The sequence below is a fragment of the Oreochromis aureus genome, linkage group 7, assembly GCF_013358895.1.
Source record: "Oreochromis aureus strain Israel breed Guangdong linkage group 7, ZZ_aureus, whole genome shotgun sequence".
In the NCBI taxonomy this organism is placed as follows: Eukaryota; Metazoa; Chordata; class Actinopteri; order Cichliformes; family Cichlidae; genus Oreochromis; species Oreochromis aureus.
Genome location: NC_052948.1, coordinates 49,251,098 through 49,275,372, shown reverse-complemented (window position 1 = coordinate 49,275,372; position 24,275 = coordinate 49,251,098). Strand labels below are relative to the sequence as shown.

Sequence of the window (24,275 nt, the reverse complement as noted above, 5' to 3'; positions counted from 1 at the left end):
TCAGTGGATGACGGTCCACCACGGACTGGGTTGGCTTGCATGAAGAACCAAGCCATGAGGCAAGTGTATATGCCCATGGACTGCATGGTGCTGGCTTCCACGATGTAGTCCAAGGGCACATACCCTCACGCCAGGGATCTCTGAAGATAGCCAGGACATCACACTGGGCTGTCAGTATGGTGGAGACACACACAGACGACAACAAGCAGAAACACCACAGTTGAACGCTGGAGGAACAGTTCAGGTGCTAGTTAGAAGCGAGGCGTCAGATGAGTTTACACAATACGTAGTAGTCAGCAAAGGAAAGAGAGCAGAAAACAGAGAAAGGTAGTGCAGTGAGCAAAAGGGGGACTAGAATGCCTCCTTAAGACAGCAGGGCCTCAAACTGAGCTTAAACAGGAAATTCCAGCCAGTGGGGGCAGGGGGAGGTTTCGGAGCAGCCAAGGGAAACTGATAAAGAACCTTTATTGAAATGCAACATAAAAATCAGTTTGTGTCCACCCGCGTCTGTTTTTTTGTTTGTGTGACTAAAGGGTGTTGGTTTGCATGAGAAGGCTTATCAACAGCCAGTCTCTGAATAAGAGTCTGTATACAGTAACACAATGTTTGTACTACAGGTGAAGGCTCCTAAGTTTAGCACGCTATTAACAGTGGTACACACACTAGTTGCGTGTGTGTTTATTTATGTGTGCGGTGGTGGATGCTGGTGCAACTACTACCATGCATGCTTTCATACGTACTAGAATTTGGCTGGTGTTGCATTCAAGTACGTGCTCATCCAACAACAGCTTTCTAGCACAAAATGCTAATGCTTGTGAGCGAGACCTTAATTTAGCAACTTCTTTGCGCATTTTTTTTATAAGTTTCACAAGCAAGTATATTCAGTGATCCTGTCAAAACATCAATACTGGTCATTTAGACAGATCTAAGCTTGAGCAGCACATTTGTAGAGCAGAAAGTTGACTCCTTACCCGAACGCCTTTAGGCCCCATTGGTCCTATAGGCCCAGGTAAACCCTGAAAATCAAAGAGAGGAATTTAATTTAGCAGCCCTGCATTTGAAGCTGTGCCTGAAGTACTTCATTTGGGTTATACCAAAGTCTACAACTTTAACTTTAGAATGGAATATTTTAAAAAGCAATGTAACAGAGATACATCTTCATATTATAATCTGTAAGGTTTATTATAAAAATAACAGGAACCTTCCCAATGGGGTAAGGTGATAGGACTCAATAATAAATACTCCTGTGAAATACGCTGCCATACATTTCTGCATAGCAGCTATGGCTTAAATACTGAAGTGGATCTCTATGTTAATTTCTGAGGCATTTATTTTTCATTTTCCAACTCTTCTGTTTAGTTTTTACCCAAATATGTTTTTTTCCTCCAAGCCATCTGCTTAGCATAACCTAATTCGTCTTGGCCCTCTGCCCTTACTATGGCCCTGACTACAACTGTACCAGTCACAGCAGAGGATTTACTGCACCTGCCTGCCAGGATAACCTTTGGCACCTGGGCTCCCGACTGGACCTTGCTCACCCTGCAGAAGAGAGAGAGACAAATGAGAAGGTGGAGGAGAGGGAGAGAGCGGTAGGGTGGGCAATCAAAATTGCAGCAACACAAACACACACAAGCAGGCCATTCATAGCACTGAAGGGTTTCAGTGAGGTAGACAAAGCAGATGGGATGAAATGCAGTGATTGATAAGTATAATAACTATATGTCTCCAATATGTTCTTTTTATTAATTAAATTGAATGTCATTTATTTATTTATACATATAGCATCAAATCACAACAAAAATCACTTCAAGCTGTTTTATGTTCTACAGTAAAGACCCTAAAGTAGTAGAGAGAAAACCCTAACAATCAGCTGCCCCCCTATGAGCAAACACTTGGTGGAAGTAGGAAGGAAAAACTCCCTTTTAACAGGAAGAAACCTTCGGCATATATATAATATATATATATGGCTGTGGGTTTTTTTAAATTATTTTGATATCATACTTTATTATTATGTTAAAGTGGCAAGGAAATAAACACTCTAGAAAAGTATATGTACCTCAAATTGGTTCTTAAGTAAAGTACTGGTGTAAATGAACTTGGTGACATTCCACCCCACTGAACTGTTCCCACTGATTACCATGAAAAGCTTCTTTTTTTTCTTTCACTCCTCACTTTTCAGATGTGTTCCAGACCATAGACCCTAATTAGCAGTTTGGTTTGCATGCATGTACCGTCTATGTCACTGTCAGAAGGCATAAGACATGTGCACAGAAGCGGGTTGTGTTCAAAATTTGCAAGGACAAGCGTTTGTGTTTTATTTTCCTTGCCATTCCCTTTCTCGGATAAATGCAGTGTATGATTCTGCCAGTTAAAACACGCCATGAATTTGGCTTTGTGACATTCAGGCCTTTAACTGACCAGCTGTAGATTTAGGCTCTGTATACAGCCTGTGGTGCATTACAGTAACAAAGTGTCATCAAGACACTTTGTTACTGCACACAACAGCAAACTAACTTGGTCGCTGGCACTATGGTGATTTACACTGTGACCATCATCATCAGCAGAAGCAGCTATGTGGGAAACAGGGGGGCGGCGTTTGAGGAGGAATAGAGTGGGAGGGCATATTAGTAAAAAGTACCTTCTCTAGAATGACTAGAGCAGGAACTCCCCAAACTGATGACGTCATCCTGAGCACAGGGACTTATTTAAAGCTGTGACAGTGAGGAGAAATTTCCACTCTTCTTTTCATGACTAAGATCTTTCTTTAATGCAAACAGTAGTATGACCTTGGCCAATTAAAAATAACTTTGGACACAACGCTGGATTCTCCATGCTTAAAAATAGTGTTGGGCTGGACTAAACAGCCAGAGTCATGTCTTCCGTCACTTAGCAGGGAATAAAAGACTCCATTGAATGGATTCCCACAGATTAAGGAAAGTCAAACCAGATAAATGACCTGGGAAATATGACAGAAAATAAAGGCCTGCTAGAAAATAGCACAGCATGTCATAGTGTGACATGCTGTAAGACAGTGTGACGATTGAACGACAAGCCCGGAGCGTAAGAGACACACACAAAGGGAAACTTTCTCCAGGACTGCGGAGTAGCAGCCACTGAGTGTGTCACTGTTGGCCTACTTGGCTTATTCCTGTTTCTTTTCTCTCTATTTTTTCCTCTCTTTGGCATCACTTTCTGATATCCTGGAGTGCATCGCTTTAACACAGTGCTTTGGCCAGATGTCTGTCCTCACCAGTGCTTTATAACAGGCTAATCTAATCTGGCTGCCCAGCTGGCATCCTCGGTGCGCGCACACATACACACAGAGCGAAAGGTTGAACACCTGGAGTGAATGACGACTGAGTTTTGATTTTGAAGAATGAAGCGAGAGCAAGGGTTTAGACTTGAATGAGCTGGACGTGAATGGAGATATGTGGACACTAATGAAGGCATATGCATTGCAGATAATGTGATGTACATGAGGTAGAGAGAAGTGCCTGAAAGAAAAGAGTTCATCTGGGGAGATTTAAGGTTAAAGAAGCAAAATATATAATGAGAATATACAAGATATAGAAATGAACATGGGTTTTTCTGTAAGTGTGAGGGTGGCTGTTGCAGAAATAAAAGAGAACACCTGTGAAAATACTTACAGGCTCTCCAGGGAGTCCGGGTTGGCCAGGGAAACCTTTCTGTCCCTAAAGAAACCAAAATATCACATGATAAGTGAGTATAAAATAATAACAGAAAAAAAAGAAAGAGGTGGGAAAGTCTGAAATGATTCACAGTTGAGGAAAAAGCCTGACAAACACAGGAGCATGTGTGGGAATGACAAGTGGAGTGAAGTGTTAAAGCGAACAGCACCACCAGACAAATTTGGTGCCATATGCAAGGTATCAATCTGCCCTTCTGTTAATGGATCAGACTTTCCACTGGCTGTGTTCGCAGGGTCTTCGGGAGACTATTGCCAAGATCATGGCATGTTGAGGATATAAATGCCTTCCTGTTTAAGTCAGATAGCAAGGCCCTCCCCCTGCACGCAGGCCAGACTGCAACACAGAAGACAGCCTGACATAGTGCTTTCCTGCAGTTTTTGCTGACTCCAGCAGCACAGACCCCCGACAAAGACTGGAGGAAAAAGAAAAAAAAACTAAATCAAAGGTAGGAAGACATGCCTTCCTAGACCACAGTTTGATAGAGTGAGGGAGCAAGAGAGAGAGATTAAAAAAAAGGAAAGAGGGGGAAAAAAACAAAGTAAAAACAGACGGCTGAAGAAAGGAAAGACTCCTGTTGTCCCGTTTTCCTAAACCACAGCTTCAGCGTTCCAAGCCAAGGCTCCCAGAGTTCCTGTAAACTATCCACTGCTCTGTCAACTGACTGCAGCAAGAGAAGAGGACGCAGCATCCCTCTTCTCATTACGTTACACGATCGCTCTCGTCGGTCTACTACGCAGCAGCACTTTAAACTGCCGTTCCCAGCATTTTAAACACCACCTTCTGCGCTTTAATAGGTCCAGCAACTGTGTCAACAAAGAGTTGTTTTCTAGTAAACCTTTGATAATTGTCATTGCAGATCTATTTTTTTTAACAGTCTGCTTTCATCTGTGTCTAACACACATATAAGCCCTGTGTTGTGTTGGAAAACCTTCACCTCACATCATCTGGTGCACATCATCAAAAGACCACTAGGAGGAGATGCCTTTGGCTGAGAGGAAAATACACGAGTAACACAAATAAACAAGTAGAGATGTTAGCAGGTGCTGACAGACACAGCGACACAAGCTTGAATTTTTGTGGGTTTTCATATTTTGCGAAAGTATTATCACTAACCGGTACACAGAAGAGAGCAGATGTACTCGGAGACACATGCTGCACATGTCTGAAAACTTCCCAATTATAAAGTGCAATATTATGACGGTGGTCAGCTGGGAAATATTTTAGTCTTTCTGATGATCACTTACACGTGTCCAAATATACCTGTTGGTCTGTTTATACTGAGACACAACCACTGGCTTTTAATTACTACTTAAATTTAATTTCTGTTTTCTATCCACTTCTTCGCTAACATATATTCTCTGAAGAAGCGGTGACCTAAAGCCTCTCTCAAGCTTGGAAACACATATAGAGGTTCACAAATGAGTGCACATTCGCACATGAACAATCACACACGAAGATACATGCACCTCATTATACCCCCCATCCTATTACATGGCTTACTTGTAGTACAAACATGTGTAGTGGCTTATGTTCCCATGGTGTACTGTGAGGTCCACTAACCACAAACACACACATGCACACATGCCGTGGTTCCTGTGTATTAACCATAGCCCCTCAACCTCAGCTAGACCATCTTAGATCCTTATCTCGCTCATTATGAGCTTGCTAATGAGAGTGGCCATTCCCGCCAGGCTGCCTGTGTTTACAATGCCACTTGTTTAACAAGCATGTGTGTTCAATCAGATAAACCCACCAGAATGCTTTTCATTTACAGCAGCCTCCCGGTAGCACTCTATAAGCACAATCCCTCCTACCCAGCTAAGCCTAGGAGTGCACCGGGGGAACGTTAAGCGCATTTTGGCAGAGAGAAAATAAAAGACACATTGTGTCTGCTAATGACATGTCATTCCTTTGACTTGCTGTACACACTTAACATTGTGGGTGTTCAAATGAGTGCCAACCTCATGTGTGCTTAACAACTGTACTCCACAAACAATGCATATCTGACTGAGCTGTGCAGCACCCTGGTAGCAGAAATATACCACTCTCCTCATTAAGCTCTGCTTTCATCTCTTCAAACCCTACAGAATGGAGCCACATGATTGCTCGGCGTAATCGTCTGGCTCCATGTATACATTGAATGTACAGGAGAACATAAACGCTCCACGCAGGGACAGACAAAAACAAACAACTGTGCGAAGGAACTGGACAATTTGGCTGAAATTTAGCCAGTGGAAAAAGATTCCTCATCTCATCCCTGTCTGCACTGCAATTTCAGCACAATGTTTCCTTGCATGCAGTATCACTGTTACTGCTACCAGAGGACAGAGCAGTGATTTGTTGTAAAACATGCAAAGAAAATGATGGTTGATTTGAATTCTCTCATAATTATGATGATGATGAGCATGTGGAGCATTTGTTAGTTTGAACAGTGAGCAGGAGCTTAATGGAGAGAGTTTGGTTTGGAACGGGACTTCAGACAGATTAATGTCATACAACAAACTGCCATGCACAAATAAAGGAAACGAGGATGATTAATACACTGTCTGGAACTGGGAGTGAAATACAGTATATGATTCTACCTTTTAATTATAGGATAATTCTGCTTTTGGACTTGAAAAGGAATTTTTTTGTATAAAACTGAAAAACAAACAGTATAGTATCCTTATATATACATGTTCATTTTCCATATGGAAACTTATATTTGCAACAGAGTATCCAAACTTACTTACTTGCTTGCTGTAAAACAATCACATATTTGGATAGCACGTATGTGAAAAGCACAAGTACAGAGACTTTTTATAAACACCACAAAGTGTCCCAAGACAGTCACATTTTCCCATAATGTTGTATAACCACTGAGTCGACAAGAGTGTTTATGGATTACTTTCCAGCTGTCTGGATACATATCGACTGGTTACATATTTCTATTTTTCAGGCTCTTGTAGTCTTTAAAAGTTTGCACAATCTCTGGCAAATTCTGAACATTTTCAGACGATTCAGTTGCCAAAAGCAACGATGACCGTGCTGATTAACATGCCCATTACAGCTATGTTCAAGATACATGGTTTGAACCTGCACTTAGCAGTGATGACACCTACAGCACCCACAGGACATAAATCCCTTATTGTCCTACATTCATTAACAGAAAACTTTAAGATGTGGAAAAGAAGTGGAAAGTGCAGGTTTTTTGCTATTTCATTGTGCATGTATTCAAACTGTTGTGTTAAATGGTTTTAACCAGTTATTGTAATGTACATATCACATTACTTTGTTAGGACTTTGTTATTTAGAATCCTCATATATCATTCCTTACATCCCTATAGTCTGTCAATGCGAACAATGTCAATAAGAAACAGTTTTAAATAGCTTCATATAGCATTGAATTGACCTTTAAGGAGAGGTGAGAGGTCAAATGTAAAATTTTATATGGTACTTTCTATATTTTGACAATACACACCACACTTGTAAGAATCACAGTTTAGTTAAAAGGCTTTATGTCAATTTTTGACCAATAAATCATTAAATTGACTTTGAAGACCTTGGTGGATGTAAGCCACATTTTAACAGTGGGCCTACTCTACACTCCTACAAAGCTTTATTAAAAATGATTTGAAATCTTTTGCGCTATCACGTTTACAGACAGAATGACACATACGCAAATGCTACCAGAAACATCACTTCCTTGGCGGAGGTAATAATACTAAATGTCTACATACTCTACATCATATAAAAGATGGATGTATAGACATATTCTGCATGAGTTTCCAGGATGCAATGTTTGTCATCGTCTTAAAACTTAAATTTAGGATTTTTTTAATATTGGCATGTTGTTTTTTGAAACGGGAGACATCTACCAAGGCTCAGACAAAATTAAATGAGATACCTATTAATACTTGCCTAAACAGACTAACGTAGTAGCTAACAAATGCAACATAAATCGGATTAAGCTTGTGTTTTAGGCCGAGCAAATAGATATTGCTCTGCTCGATGGTATGTCTCGTCTTTCAGGTGAAAAAAGTATGGATACTTTAAGAGACAGGCAGAAAGTGAGGAGAGACAGATCAGCTAGCCCTGGGATGAGACACAGAGGCATGCAGGCAGTAAGGTGAGACGTGTGGCTTGTACTGTGGATTTGTAGTTGAGGTTTGGCCCTGTGTATGTCCCCTATCCCTGACCCTGCCTCGCCATACTGAAAAACCATTCAGAGCCTGCTTGGTAGAACAAATGTTGTACAGAGCGGAACATACTTGGCTTGTCTGACAGTGTAAAATCACACTCTAGTATCACACATTTAAAGTACCACTGTTTCCTCCATTAAAGTTTCCACGGAAAAAACCCAAAAAAAACCAGCAGCCAAATTCCAGAATTCCCGGTCGAAACATCACGGCTAAGGATGAATTAGAGGCTGGATATTTGTGCGTGTTTGTGTGTGAGACAGAGAAAGTGGAGGGGAAAAATACAGAGGAGAAGAGAGGAAAAGTTGCTGTTGTCCTGTTTTCCTAAACCACAGAAAAACAAGCAAACGAGACAGAGAAAGTTAAACAGCTAGAAACACAAGAGCAATACAAAGGTGTTTCAGGGTGGCCTACGAGGGAAATGCAATGCCCATAAATGTTGTTATTTGTTTTCAAATATTGCATTCACTTTGTATTCATCAGGCTTCTGTGGAAATGGAGAGATCTACATCAGGGCGAAATGCGTCTGGGACTTTCCACCTTGAAAATGAACAGAGCCTGTTTGAGTAGTACCATTTGGAGACTGACTCACACGCCTGTCACAGCGTTGCATTAAGGATGGAGATTCCTTTAAGTAAACTGCTGCTACAATGGATAGCTGAAAACTACAACAAGTTATTGTGCTTTGTTTACTGCAGGATGGAAGCGGGTTAATCAGCTTCTTTGTGTTTGTGTACGGAAAGGAAGTTGACTCCTTGTGGTTACTTTAACAAGTTTCCTTTATAGTCAAGTTGTCTGTGGTTCATTGACCAATACCTGAGGCATGCTTTGGTGATGTCACTCTCTGTGTATGTGTGTGTGTGTGTGTGTGTGTGTGTGTGTGTGCGTATGAAGTTGCTATGGTTACGTCCCCTAGTTAAGAGTCTATGATGTCATTCTGATTATTCGAGGTATAATGTGCCCTTGGGTTTTATTAAAGCAGTTTGCTCCACCTCTGGACTGCATGCAGATAAGCGGAAAGTGCTGTCGAGGGTAAAAAACTAAGTATACAGTGCATACTTTAAAGTGATCTTACATTTACGCTAACAAACAAATCACTGTCTTAAATAATCTGACCTAATCTGTGTAGTCACCCTTGGCCAAGTTAAAAGGCACAAACTTCTTGATAAAGCTTCAAATTGCTAGTTTTAAAAGGAATCTGTGAATGTTTTCCACCAGCCTTACATTTTTTTTGTTTCCATTCTGGCTGAGTGTGTGTGAAAGAGAGAGGCAGGGACATACAAATGGACTAAGACACACACACAACACACACAGAAAAGCAGACACCTAACAAAAGCCATATGTTGAGCCCGAGGTAGCCATCCAGCCGAAGTCTGACACTGTGTTACAGAGCACTGTGGCTCTGGGAAGAAAGTAAATACAGCCAGAAGTGCTTTACACCTAGTCTGAAAGGCATACAGTCAACCTGCACTATTCAATTACTGACCTAATTTGTTTAAAACATGTGCACGGCTCAGCTGCATTTGATGCATGATGTGATTGGTAGCTTTTAATAGGATCTTCTTTTCATTTATCAGACATATGTTTGCAACAGTTTACTTGGAAAATAGTGAAAGGAACTATTTTGATGCTGACTGGAAGAGCGCACAAAGATTAAACTGAAGTGGTTCCCAGCATTTTTCTGGCTCACTTGCGGTCTTTGTTTATACCTGTCATGTTTCAATTTAATTAACTGCCGTCAGCTGGAGTTTACTTGGCACTACTATATGAAACTGTGGGTCAGGCTCCACTCCTTTATTCTAGCTTTAGTAGTTTATTCACTGCTTTATATGACTGCATAACTAAGTTGACATTGTTTGCAGGTTAAAATCTTGTTCCTCAACCTGCTCTTACTCCTACGTCATTACAAACTGATACTTGGTCAGGTACCTAGCATATTACACTGTAATAACCTGGGTATTTTTTACATCGTTTTGCAACGTTTCAGTGGAAGAGTTTAAAACGCTGAGTAAGGGGAAAAAGTACTCCACCGACTCCACCACCACTGTTACGGAATGGGTAACCATGTTAACCAAGGACGCGTAACCACGGTATCCAAGGAAACCTGACGCAGATGGGAAAAATGGGGCTCTTAGTGTGTGTTTAACATGACAACCCTAACTTTTCCCCTGAATCTAACCACAGAGTTTAGCTGTTTGAACGTAACTGCAAGTCAAAAATAGAGAGTGAACGTAAAGGAGCCCCAGTCATTCACCGCCCAACCTACTTTTAAATTCAGACTCAAAATTTTCTGTTCTTCTCACATTGGCAATGCTAAAATGTAACCCTGTATATTGGAAAATGATGTTAAAGGTGGTTACCCTAGAGTTAAAATATGACTCTAGGGAATGGGAATGTGTTGCATCCTTTCTCTAACCACTAACCAAGAAGCCACATTTAATTCTGACACATTGCATTTGGCTGATTGTTTGTATCTTTTCCACATGTACTGAGCCAAAATTCGTTCAGTTAAACTTCAACTGCTGAAGCGCCCTCAGGGAACAAGTATTAACAAGTAGTAACACACGCGCTCACAAAGATAAGCACACAGGGATGCATTCATGACCACAGAGACGCATACACAACCCAGACGTTCAACTTGGTCTTAATCTCAGTCTGTACTTGTTACACTTCTGTCTACCAGAAGGTCTGCCCTACATTTTACTTCCTTGGACTTATGAATCACTCAAGCCGTGCCTTAAATAAGATTTAAGACACTAGCAATTTGATGACTGAGTGCATGATTCCCATTCTCTTTTCCCCATTGAAAAAAAGTCTGACCCCTTTATCTCCTGTGGCAGCCTTCCTGCCAAATCTGTGCAGGATCCAGTAAACAAACTGGTGAGCACAAAAAGGAAAACAAAAATGGACAGAATTGGGAAGCAGAAGATGAGTAGAGATACTTTTACAAAGATGAGCAGGTTTTACACAAACAACACCACACACAGACACAATACGAATACACAAAGGGTTGCAGTGACTCATGCACTGCCTCGGGCATCGCTGCTCATAGTTTGCAGATGCAAACGCTTTGCTCGCTTTTCAGTTAGTAAATGGGCATTTAGGAACAATTCACTTCAGTTTAGTGAGAGTAAACTTGGTGAAAGGCTTTTGAGAAGCTCTGGAAGGACATTTTCAAGTCTTACCTTTCGACCTGGCTGGCCAATCATTCCAACTGGGCCAATGATCCCTGAGTCTCCCTGGAATACAAAGTGGGAATGTTTAAAGGCCAAGTGTGGAGGAAAGTGAGGTCACACACACAGCAATCAGAAATGTGCTCAGAGCCAAACAGGACATCATTACAAATTAATGGGGAAAATAAGTATAAGGAGGATATTATACCTTCTCTCCTTTGGGTGCTGGTCCAGGTGAGATGCCAGGGTCACCTTTGTTGCCCTGGGAGAAAGAAACAAATCACCAAACTCACACAGTGAAGTCAATCATATTTATCATATGAATAAAATATGAACACTTTTTCTTTTTGTGGAAGACTTAAAGGACATAAAGGGGTCCCTCTATATATCACATACTTAAAGATAAAAAGTAAAGTCTTTCTTGTGTGACAAATTTAGTAACACATATGCTTTTCTTAGTGGCCTCCACACACACACACACACACACACACACACACACACACACACACACACACACACACAGAGGGAGAGAGAGAGAGAGCGAGAGAGAGAGAGAGAGAGAGAGAGAGACCAAGCTTCATTGTCAGCAGGTAACAATAATGGGGTTTCAGCACATCAAAGCCACGGATCGGAAATTACACTGAGTGCTGACTCCCTCTCTTTCCCCTTCGGACCCCTGCCATTTACAACTCTGTCTCGTTTATTAATGATGAAAGAACGAAGATTGTGGTGCACCCCGAGACATCAAACACTCCATAATCTTTCTTTCAACACACTTGCCAGGAAGAAGAAGCCTGGCCCACACCAGTCTGTCTCACAATATACCGAAGTTCTCATTAAACCTTTGCTGCTGATCATTCCATCGTGTTTGTGTATGCCTGACCTTATCTGTAACTCATGAGACTTAGAGGTGCTTTAGACAGTTTGCTTATGTTTCCAGTGTTGTTATTAAGTGTGCTAACCAGTAGCCTTTCTTACACTGCAGAGAAATCGCCCTTTCAATCTACCTCTCAGCTGGAAAGCAACAAATCCGAGTGCACTCAATAAATAAAAGGACATGATGATAGCTAGAAGGTTTGGAAAAGTGCAAAATGAAATTTAAACTTAACTGAAGAATGAAAACTATAATAAATATGTTTCCTGTGGGACTTTCTTTTAGACATTTTTTTAATAATGCACTTTAGGTGCAGGCCCTCACTCTGCCCTGTAAGCACACAATGTCAGAGGTTAAGGGTATTTGCAAAGGCATAAATCAATTACATCAGGAATGCAAAAAATAATATGGAGAAAATATTATATATATATATATATTTATATATTTTCTCCATAAAGACCTCAAGACCTTTCAACATAAAAGCCTCAGTCTCTCACAAAAGTCTGCAGAACAATTCAAGTATAAATGGGAATCCTAACATTGATCTCTTCAGCACACATGCTAAAGTGAAACAGCTTCTGCACTCCAACTGCCAGGTACTTGCAGCCCTGCTGTGAAGTGAAGTTTCCTTTATTTTTCTGCCATCAAACTCCATTACCGTTTTGCTTTGTAGGGGTTTCCAGCTGATATAGAAAAATGTAAATCTAACATGTTCTCATGGGATTATCATTCACATTACATCATAGTAAAATAGTAGTATAGGCAAAAACCCAATCGTGTAACCACTTCATGTGGGAAAATCAACATGGCTGGATCACGCAGGACCAGAGGTTAGACTAGATGTGTACCTTGAGTCCAGGTGGACCGGGTCTCCCAGGGTTTCCATGTGGACCAGGGGGGCCCTGTGTTGAAATGAGAAAGAGTGAAACACAATCAAAAGGTGATCAAGATGAAGATCATGCATTTGCATAAAAAAAAGAGCTGACGCAGATTGTGGCTTTGCTTCTGTGAATGAGACCAGGGATGAAGGTGGGGGGTAAAGACTGTCTGGAGAAGCTCAGCCTCAACCTGTTTTCCTATAAATCAACTGTGTGTGTATGTGTGAGTGTGCTGACGAGGTATTTGGCGTTGGTGTTGGGGGTAGATGCTTATGGAAAAAATGGGGCTCTCAGGAGCTGCTTTACCATATGGATGTGGTTTTCCTGCCCCCACTTGCCACAGACTCCACAAGCCCTCCCCCAACACACACACACACACCCGCACAAACAAACACACATTTTCCAGGCATCTTAATGAGTAATACAGATCATCTCATTTCATAACATTTTGAATTCGATCACTGGTGTGCATTTCTGTCTGCACTGACTGTTGGTGAGGAAATTAGCTCAAACAAAGCAAGATCTACAGTGGCGGCACATTTGTAATGTAAAACCATCTCACTCTGTCCAGTAACCCCCACAGGGAGGTTTAAAAGAAGATGTTGGAAGCCAGAGAGTGAAAACACACCAGTTTTTCTTGGGTTTGAAAAACAGCCTGCAGAAAGAAGCATGTGAGGCTGCTATGTCCCTGTCACTTAGATAACTGTTTGTCTTCCCCTCTCTTCTTCTGAGTTACAGTTTACTGTATAATGCCCACCTCGCTCCCGCCCTCCAAATGGTGTGCCATTTTTGGGTCCATGACCTAGCTCTGTCCTGGGTCAGGGGCTGATCGAGTCAAAAGGTGGAAAAAGAGCAACAACTGCTTTAAGAGCTGGGTCAGCGGGTTTTATTGAGGTGGGTAAAAACAAATCAGGAAGTTATTATGTAAGGGAACTGGCCTACTGCATTAAAATCCAACAACTACTGAGATTTAGAGCATCAACAGAGGAAACTGTCCAACAGAGAAAAAAGAAAATACTTTGGGGGAAAAACACTCTTTGAGCAAAGTTTTAGATGTACCGGTCAGGTGTAGACATGACAACATACAGCAGGCCTTTGATGGAACGGATCTTTCTATTAAAGGACAGTTTAATGAAAGTGACCAAGAGTTTGTGATGGGTGAACACGGCATCTATGTGAGGTGCTCATTAATAACACTCAGAAATTTGAACTGAAGTTACTCTTTGATGCATCCATCAGAGTGTGAATGTTAGATAGAAAGCACTTAGGCATAAAAAAATGCTTGTATGAATGTGGGTGAATGAGGCATGTTGTATAAAGCGCTTTCAAAGCTCAAGTAGAAAAGTGCCATACAAGAACCAGTCCATTTACTTTGCATGATTCACAGGTCAAAAGAGTCCTCAGGTCTTACTGGGTCTTTGTGCATCCGTCCTTCATTTGAAACAAGCTCTTTTAAAACCCTTCCCCTGCCTTTAAGCCAACATTCTTCGGATTGGTTGCCCCTCACAAACAAAAGGATTAAACAAATGGGGCTTCTCTTATGCTTGGGATGACCTTGGTAAGGATATCATACAGAGAGCCATAAGTAAAAAAAACAACAACCCCCCCCACCAAAACTGAGTACTTAGAGCAGTCTGAAGCCTGAGCTTTTGGCTTGCATGCATTATTTGTACATACGCTGAACTCATTATTTGAAGTTTTGGCCATGTTTCAGATGAGCACGTGCCATTGTGGCAGTAAGCATCTGACAGAAAATAAGAAAAAGTACCATAGAGCCACTTTGAAATACTCTCATTCCAAGCATTCTCAAGTTTTAAAGACCTCGCCTCTTGTCCTCCCACATGCTTCCCCTTTCATTTTCGGTTTTGTATACAGCTGGCATTCCTCGAGAGCTGGTCTGTCCAGACAGCATTAAGGGTCCCTGTTGTGCCCTAAATAAACTTACACAAACAAGACATGTTTGAATTACATGATTCAAAATTAACCCTGTGGCTTACCACAGGTTGGTCAGTGCTCTAGTAGGCATGGGCTGGCACTAACATTTGGTGCAGTGCTCTCTCGCCTCCGCGTCGTGCTCCTTCTCTCTCACAACAGGTGTCTAATTAGAGAAGACCAGGGTGGGGCACACACAAGCTAAGGGCTATCAAATAAAAAGCCACCAACCTCTGAACAGCAATACAGGGCGTTGCTGTGGTTCCTGCGGTAATAGTACTGCTAGCTCTATGTAATTTATTCCAGTTCTTTGGAGACAAAATGGTGAAAATCTAAACAAATGGTAGCTTCTAATGTTTCATCATATGGTACCATATTGTATATAAATATCTAAATATCTACGCTTAAATATACCAAAATGCCCAACAACATATGTGCAACTTGAAGCCAACACATGCACCATACGCACTTAAAACTGGATACGTGACATCACTCCCAAGGTCACGTTCACACGCAGAATATTTTAGATGAGGGCTTTTGATGGGCTGTGCTGTAAACATACTCTGACTTTCAACACTAGCTCATAAAAGAGACTTTAAATGTATGTAGAGCCACCATATTAAAGATAAAAGACATTCTGTATGATGCCGTGCCAAATGAGAGCAGACGGGGCAGTGTCTGATTAACTAACATTAGATCAAGAGAGCATGTGAAACTGCTGGATGTCCTCATAATTAAAGATTCCACCAAGCATTCACAGACACTCGAACCTTTGCCCCTAACGATATTTCACTGTTTGTTAAAAGTCTGAAAACAGGCCTCGCCACTGTTGGATAAAAAGAGTGGAATTTGCAGCTAAATGCCACATGAATTACACTCAAATGCTATAATAACAGAAGCAGATGGGAGTGAATGAACTGCTTCTGTGCCAACATTTTTTAGCATATGAAAAAGGAAATAACGAGTAAAAGTCTAAAGTATTATTTAGGTATTTAAAATAATATTAGTAATAATTAATAATGGGAATGACAAGTTTGGAAATTAAGATGGAAACCTAGCTGTGATTTTTATGCCAAAACAAAGTGCCCAAAAGGGGATTGGTCTGTGATTTTTATAGTCCCAGAGCTCATTACAAAGTTGTTCCAGAGGAAAGACCCGTACACACAGTTTACTCTAGGGATTATAAAGACCCTTGAAAAGCTGATCTGTTGCGTGGTGTTACCGAAAGTGCCCAACAGAGGAGCACATATTTTCATTTGAAAGCTCTTTAAAGTTTTCCGGGTTCCTATTCCATATGCCGATCTGGGATCTGAATGCATACAGGTGAAGCAGGGTAGAGGAAATTTGGTTAGCGACAGAGGAGTGGTTTGGAGGGAATGCACGAGGAAAGATGGGTGACAGAGATATTTTCACCCACACAAAGACCCTTTTGACCCAGCAGTTTCCAGATGAACCCACACACACACACACACGCACACACACACACACACACACACACACACACACACACACACACACACACACACACACACACACACACACACACACACACACACACACAGGCTTCAGATAGATATAGGCCTGTGCGCTGACGATGCATCCACATTTCCACTCACACCCTCCTACCATCGTCGTCATTATATACCCACAAATACACTCGAAAAAGTTCGGCCCGACTATTCATGGGTACTGAGCAACACTTTCTGTACTCACATCTGTTGCCATAGAGATGGCATCTCGCACTCTCATGTGTGGGATGAGAGGTCAAGGTTCATGGTTGGTTCTTCTTGGGCTCAATGGTGCTCTGTGTGTCATCATGCAGACTTCCAGTAATCCCAGGCTACAGAAGGTCAAACCTGGTAGAGCTCTTTTAGCAGAAACTAGTCTTTGAAACAGAAGAACCTACCTGTGACCCTGCAGCCTAAGCAATCTGCACCATATATTCAAATTTTCAAGTGTTCAACAAGTAAATTTCCCTTCCTAAATCGAAACCACACATACATCTGGCTAAGAGGGGAGAGTTTGCGTAGCATGTCTTTGCGCGGAGTGCATGTTAGCATGTGTGTGTGCCTTTCTATGTTTGCACACACACATGGCAGCAGCAGTTAAACTTGATAAATGCTTTTGTTTACAGGAAAGCTCCATAATCTGTCTCACTCTTTATATAGGCTCGCCCACATACAGTATGTCTGCGCTGCACGGAGGGATTAGTGTTGTAGCACGCATACAATCCCATGTGAGCACTCATGGGCCCAAGTGTGTGGGTTAAACTAAATCACACTGGCAGCGCGTTTGCAACTGACCCCTGTTAAAGTGGAATCAAAACTTTTATAAATACATCCTTATTGAAAATGACTTATTTTCATTGCTTGCCCTTTGCAAACCAACCACTTCCACTGAGAATGCCACCAGCAGTTCAACAGCATCTCTCTTGACATAAGCGAGATGCTGTTGCTGAGATAGTTTATTGAGCTTGACAAAAGCCACTTCTAAGCTATGATGATGGTAAGGGGTCACTGCCATATGCTAAAGCTTTATCAAGGGCAAGTTAGAGTTGAGAAGTCCAGCCCAGCCTGGGATCCAACCAGAGATTAAGGATTATGCTGCAGCACATTTTTCCTGCTTAAACTACTGAAGTTATCTAAGTTATCCTTCTTTTTATTTGTATTTATCTTACGCATTCATTGCTTACGAGTCCAAAATAGAGAAAGTGTTCCTTACGAAAAGCTTTAACAGCTCTTCTTGTAAATTTTCAAAATGCATTTGGAGGAAAGTTTCAGCTTTCTTGCGCAAAAAATATTTCCTCTCAGACTCATGCTTGGCTTGACTGGCTTCACGCAGCTCTCTGCTTAGATTTTTAAACCCTATTTAGGATTCATTCCAGGTAAGTTTGATTTGGATCATAAGAAATCCCACAAGAGGGACCAATGTGGTGAAACTGGTACTACAGACAGAACGGGAGGTGCTGATTGGGCTTAAATAGCTTTAATTAGAGCCAGACAAAGAGCTTTTCATACATATGTAGTGGTGGTGGGGATCACAGAGATTTTAGCTTAAGGGTCTTGCAGACATGGAGGAACACAAGCACGTAGTACATATTATACTTAAACAACAACAAATAAAAATATGAAAGATATCTGAAATTACTGTGTAGTGCATAAAATGTCAGACATTTATTTTTTTATGCAGGTTTGCAGTACCTGCCTTGTAACAGTTTAACACCAAGAACAAAAGGGATACCACAGGCACAGCTGTGCTAAGCGCTAATATCAATGAGGTAATTGAAATTAGGGGATAATGCAATGTGCTGATAGGATACAACAAGTTGTAGATTGGTGGGGGTGATGTAATTTTTCAGACAAAAACAAAAGGAGAAAAAAACTGACATCAAAATTGTCAGAATTCCTCAGAATTCTGATTTTTTTATGGTACTTTTTATGGAAATCAACACAGTATGTGTTAAAACTGCTGCTGTTTTTTCCCTCTTTTGTTACTGCTGGATAAGAGCAACACATTTGATTACAATCTGTTAAAGGGTTATTGAGATTTCAGTTTGCACAAAAGCCATCTATGAACAATGCAATGCAAACGTGCTGCCATCATGGTTACAAACAAATGTCAGGCGGAATCCTTACATTTTATGGGACGGAAAGTGAGAAACAGAGGAAGAGAGCTCCTGCAAGAAGACTGGATTTATTTAACTTCCTTGGAAAAAAGAAGTCTTTCATTAGCCCAGAATGGGATTCCTATGGAGTGTTGGTGCAGTCTGCTGCAACAGTTCAGTCGGGAGTAGAAAGTCCAGTGAAGCCATGTGTTCCCTGTCTGTTTACAGTGCTTTTATTAGGCATCCTGTGGCACAGGCAGCCTTTTCAAAGACCGTCTTTATAGAAGCTTTCCTGTTTATGCTCAGGGGTGGGAGGTCAGCACTCGCATCCCCATGCTGAATATGGTCAATCTGTCTGCATAGGAAGACTTTGTGTGTGAGTATATGAGAAAATGTGAGTGTGAGGGTTGATAGGAGGGACTTGGAAGGCTTTTATTTTCATGACTGTGTCTTGTTTGGTTATTGTGGCTGTTTTTCCTTTGAGCTTTTGGTCAACAGGTAGGATAAAACACACACACACAGACACACTCATATACAAAGATACCCTTCAAAAAAACCATGGGAAAGATGCTTACTAGGTAAAACCTATTTAAATGTGTAAGGGACTTATTAAAAAGTTTACATTTATTCAAGAAACACCCTCAACAACAGACAGAATCGTTTTTTATGAAAATGTGTTTGATCTGGTTGGAGGTGTCAGAAGGTGGTCAAAGAGACTTACCCGAGGACCCCTCTTGCCTGGCACGCCTGGCTTCCCAGGAGGTCCAGGCAGCCCCTACAGAAAGATTATTTGGTTAACGTTGCAGTCTGATACACCATTTATACAGCACAATGACTAACTATATTCATTTAGCATACACTGTCAGAACCAGATTCTCTTCCAATGCATTTCCGCAGTGGATTCGTCCACATCACAGAGGCTGCCCTTCATCCACAGAGTGAAAAAAACAAAACAAAGCGACACCTTTTCCCTCTGAAGTAATTCCATCTCAAGGTGTTGAGAGTTCACCCTTAGCCGTCGAGAGGATTTGAGCCCTTGTGGCAGGAAATCGTAGAAACACTAGAAATAACAGGTCATTTCCTGCTCCACTCAATGCCCCTGTGTGTCTATATCAGGCCCGTCCTCATTTGTTTTCTTTTAATTGAAAAAGAGGGGGGGGAAAGCAGAAATGAGGGAAAACAGTATTTTTGGTTATTTTGGCAAAACAGGCCACAATGTGGGCTTCTGGTTGTTAAAGCATCTAGTAGTAAGGTGTTTATATAACACGTTTTACATATTTTGTCCTAAAAAAAAATCCATAAATAGTCGAGTAGTAAAAAAGAAGCAGCATCTCCCTTTTTGATATTGACTCATTTTAGCTCTCAATAAGAATTTAGGAAACAAGAGACAAATTCAAAAACAATTTAAATAAAGAAAACTACAACTCACTCTTTACACACACACACACACACACACACACACGCCTGATCCTGAGGGTTATTCTAATAATAGTCACTACCTGCATACAGTGTGTCTGTCTATTCTCAGATTTATTTATTTATTTATTTATAACTGTGCTAGAACCATCTCCTCCTCCGCAATGACCTCCTAAGTAGAGACCACCCTTACTGTTGCAAGTTTTGTGCCCTATGGTGGCCTGAAGACCTGTCAACATCAACATACACCACTGTCCGTCTTCACACTTACACCCCCTGCCTCGGCCTTCCTTTTTTAGCCTGGTTTGTTTATTTACTTCACTGTCTTTTCCTTTTTGCACATGTCAATCTTACCTCATTTCTTTTCTCTAAGACAATTTGTTCAACTTCCTGCATTTCAAATTCAGCAAAGGATGCTTTCAGTTATGCTGGCTGTGCTCGTCTGCATATGTGAATCGTGCATTGCTGTGCACAGAGTTGTCCTTTGATACACGAAAAAGTCTGTTTCTAAGTTTACGGCGATAAAAATCGTGCTTGGCGAGTTTGAAAAAACAAGTTTTTAAGGTTTCCTTTCTAAAAGCTTATATATAAAGTGCACTTTAACTGAGCGCAGAAGTATGTTTCCATATAGTCAATTCAGATTCAAATTCAATTTAATCTAAAAAAAAATGCAGTGGAGCAGATGTCAAAGGAAACCATTTTTCACGGTAGGAGTGAGGCGCCAAAGGTGCTTCAGAAGAGCAACTCCAGCATGTATACGTGCCTGCACTGGATGTTTCTCCTGGCAGCCGGAGTTCTGTTTCTGTGCAACAGGAAGTCCAAATCACACTTCTGCTGTAACTGTTAAAGGCTCTTAAGGTGTGCAAGAAAAGCGTGCACACAAAATGTTGTGCTCTTGGGAAAAGAGTTGGCCAGTACACTAATGGCATACGTAAAAAAAAAAAAAAAAAATCAAGATCCATCCTGACAGGAAACCATAACTGGGTTCACTTGGGATCTCTGATGGTACTACACAGCCACACAGAGACAGAGAGGGAGGCACGTGTATATTCAGGCATCCACAGTTAAAATAAATAGGTCTTCCAGTCTCATAATATCTTACCCAGTCATTGAAGTCAGGCAAAATGCACATTTTCATGCACTTTTAAGATAAAGCCCAGAGCATTTCTATGGCTTTATTGTACTTCAGGGCCAGAACTCCACCACAACCTACCCTACATTTAGTGCAACTTAACCTACATTTAGCATAAGCCCCAGCACAGTATCAGCACTTGTGGATGTGCCAGACAGTCCTTTGGTAAATAATCTTCAAACTTCCCTTACTGATCCTTCTACAATTTATTTTCTACGGTAAATGACTGCACTTCATATCAAGATTACAGGTCCTGGTTTCTAAATGGCAGTAACTTGGCTCACCTTAATGACAGTAAAGCATCTACTGGACATCACTACAGAGGTAAATTAGCGAGCCCTAGACACACTGTATTCTGCAGTCTACAGCACCAAATGACAGGCTGCTGGAAAGAATAAGCAAGGCACACGTATCAAACGAGCAGGCCCTGCTGGCACTTTACACTAAGATGACTTAATCACAGGTACAAGTATGAACACACCCAAGAGACACTGACAGAGACATTGTGGTCTGATCATTCTGACCACATTTTGAGTTGGGAAACTGTGTAGACAGTTGTGTACACAAAGGTATTCTATGCTTCGTGGAGACAAGCACATTTTCTGAGACGTGTTCTGATGCTGAAGGAGGGCCTCGCCTAACTTAACGCCTGTATTGAGAAGCTGAATGTTTGCTGACTGCTTTAACCTTTGACCTGGGCCTGGCTTTGAAACGAGACCATGCAACCTCCACTAGAACTCTCTGAAAGAGGAATCTGGTGCTGAGACGGCAAGGCGTCAGACCTGACACGTCACACCCAGACTGGAAGGCTCTGTGCATGGAGTAAGGTGAAAAGAATTAGAGAAATATAGCAGGGCTTCAAACCTCTGTGGCAAAGGAGACTGTTCCATATTAACCTAAATATCTGTGTGGTCTTTTTCTAACCCAAAAACACCTAAATCAGAACTGGGCTGGTCTTTGTAACCAGTGACAAAGACCAGGGCAGACTGGGATGAGCTAAAAGAAAAGCTCCATTCACTTTTATTGCTTTACTAATGTAAACTTGCCACACACAGCTGCAGGCACAGAGATGAGACATAGTCTGTGCACTGCTTGCTCACCTTGATTTTACAAAACACCAGTGCTGATATAGACTTTTTTTTCTTGTAGCATTTGCACACAAACACTCTCACTAAACAGCTCAGGTTGACCAAAAGTTCTTACCTGCGGTCCTACATCTCCTTTCTCTCCCTTAGTTTCTACCAGCATGGAGAACTGCGTAGGTGGCACCTCCCAACTCTGGAAGCCATCAGTAGCAGGTGGTGTAACTGGGTTGTATGAAGGCTTAGTAGGTCTTGGGGTGACTGGGACCTTGGTGGTTATGGGTTGCTTTGTTGGCTTAGGGGTTTTAGCAGCTGTAGGTTTGGGGGTGGCTGATTTCGAGCGGTTGACCTTTGATGCTGTTGTTTTAAAAGGAGCATCTTTTAGAGAATCTGGTTTGGGTTTGGACGGAGTGGCTTTCGATGATGTAACTTTAGACTTGGGAGGTGTTTTACTGGCTCTGGTGGGTTGGGGTTTCTTTGGGACTGCACCTTGGTCTAATAATGCAGGTTTAGGCTTTGTCTTGGAGGGTTTGGTGCTGGTACTGACTGGTATCGTAGGTTTCTTTGAATTGCTTGTTCCCACTCTTGCATTTTTTGGGTTGTTTTGAGGGGTGGGTTTTGAGGGAGTGGGTTTTGAGGGAGTGGGTTTTATTGGACTGGGTTTTGATGGAGTGGGTTTAGAGGGACTGGGTTTTGGTGGACTGTGTTTTGATGGAGTGGGTTTTGGGGGAGTGGGTTTTGGGGGAGTGGGTTTTGATGAAGTGGATTTTGATGGAGGAAGTTTAGAGGGTTTCTGATTCAAAGCTTTAGGACTGGAGGGTCTTGCCGTTGATGGTTTCGTGGGTGGTGCTCCTGTCCTGAGTGGTGTTGCGACAGTGCTGGTTCTGGTCTTGAGAGGTGGTGAAACCAAACCAACTTGGTCTGTAACTGGTATCACAGTTCCCAACAGGGGCGTTGGGATGATGGTCCCTTGGTTCGGTTTTATCGTTTGGGCGGGGGCCACATATCTGACAGCTGAGGCTGCAGCAGCAGCGCTCCTGGCAAGGCTGAACCCTGTGGTTTTCCTGGCGGTTACTGGGCCACCACGTTTAGGGGTAGCAGCAGTAGCTGTGATGTTTCTTTCTCTCGGTACGATAGGCAGCAAAGGAGAAAGGTTAGGCCTGTATGTGTCAGCTTCCCTGCACTGTTTCTTAATGTACCTGCAATAGTTGTGAGCTGCCTGTGCAGAAGGGACCAGATCAAACTGGCAAATGGCTCCTTCAAAGTGTGCTGAAGTTTGCTGCTGGCTTGTCCTCCCCAGCAGCAGCGAGCCATGGAGCTCTGGAGCCAGCCCCTTCTCACTGTCCCACCCAAAGTCTGCATGAACACTCTGCCCTCCGCAGGAGGCATATAGAGTCACTCTCTGTCCATTAATTCCCAGACCCAGCTGGTGCCACTGGCCATCGTGGGGCTCATAGGGCAGTGCCACAGAGGTATTTGGTCCCGTGTGTAGGACCAGGTTTCCCGGTACAAGCTGTAGACCAAGAAGCAGCTTCTTGTCGTCTGAGAGCAGGGTGAAAAGGAAAGCGCTGTTGATACGGTGAGAGCGTACACTCAGGACCAGCGTGAGGTTAGGCCAGATGGCCGGAGGAAAGATTGATCGCAATGGAGCCTCAATATGCGCCCGCTGGTTGAGGATGATCCCCGATCTGAACGGAATGACTCCTGCCGGCAGACTGCGTGACGTCCTCTCTCCCTTAAGCCCCAACTTTTGGAGAATGTCCACATCTGTAGAGGAGGAAAAGGGCTGTGTTAGATAAGCAGTGTTTACAACAGGCTTGTTTGTGATGTTTACGGTTATTATTATCTCATATTTTTGGTACCTGGTAATCATCAGGAACAAGATAAAATAAACAACATAGGAAACTTTAGAAATATAAATCAAACATCATGCAAGAACTACAAGAGAACACACTGAGAATCTGGACTAGTTTTAAACTTTTACTGTAATTTGTGTCCTTAACATGGCACACATTTGTAGAGATAATATGTTTTAAATGGTAGTGGAAAAATAATTTAAAACCCAATGAGACAATTTGAGTACTTGCATAAGAATTTGGTGCAAAACATTTCACTTTTCCAAAGTTTTGCTTTAACTAAAGACTCTTATGCTATGAGAGGCTTGCATCACGTCCATAATGCAGCAGTTTACAAAATACTGTAGCTTATTTATTATTGTGCTATCTACTGTACAATATAAAGCGCCTTGAGGCGACTTTTGTTGTGATTTGGCGCTATATAAATAAAATTGAATTGA

General features: G+C 41.8%; 1 protein-coding gene across 2 annotated transcripts in view; it reads right to left on the bottom strand.

Moving 5' to 3' along the window:
• The window catches only part of col27a1a (collagen, type XXVII, alpha 1a), a 65,963-nt gene that overhangs the window by 33,167 nt on the left and 8,521 nt on the right, over positions 1-24,275 (bottom strand). For both annotated transcript variants that reach the window (XM_031754679.2, XM_039614917.1), the window contains exons 3-10: positions 22,101-23,746; positions 19,071-19,124; positions 12,784-12,837; positions 11,270-11,323; positions 11,074-11,127; positions 3,648-3,692; positions 1,486-1,539; positions 972-1,016 (exon numbers count right to left, since the gene is read on the bottom strand). In XM_031754679.2, coding sequence (XP_031610539.2) covers positions 972-1,016; positions 1,486-1,539; positions 3,648-3,692; positions 11,074-11,127; positions 11,270-11,323; positions 12,784-12,837; positions 19,071-19,124; positions 22,101-23,746 — 2,006 coding nt within the window. The remainder of the gene's footprint in view (positions 1-971; positions 1,017-1,485; positions 1,540-3,647; positions 3,693-11,073; positions 11,128-11,269; positions 11,324-12,783; positions 12,838-19,070; positions 19,125-22,100; positions 23,747-24,275) is intronic.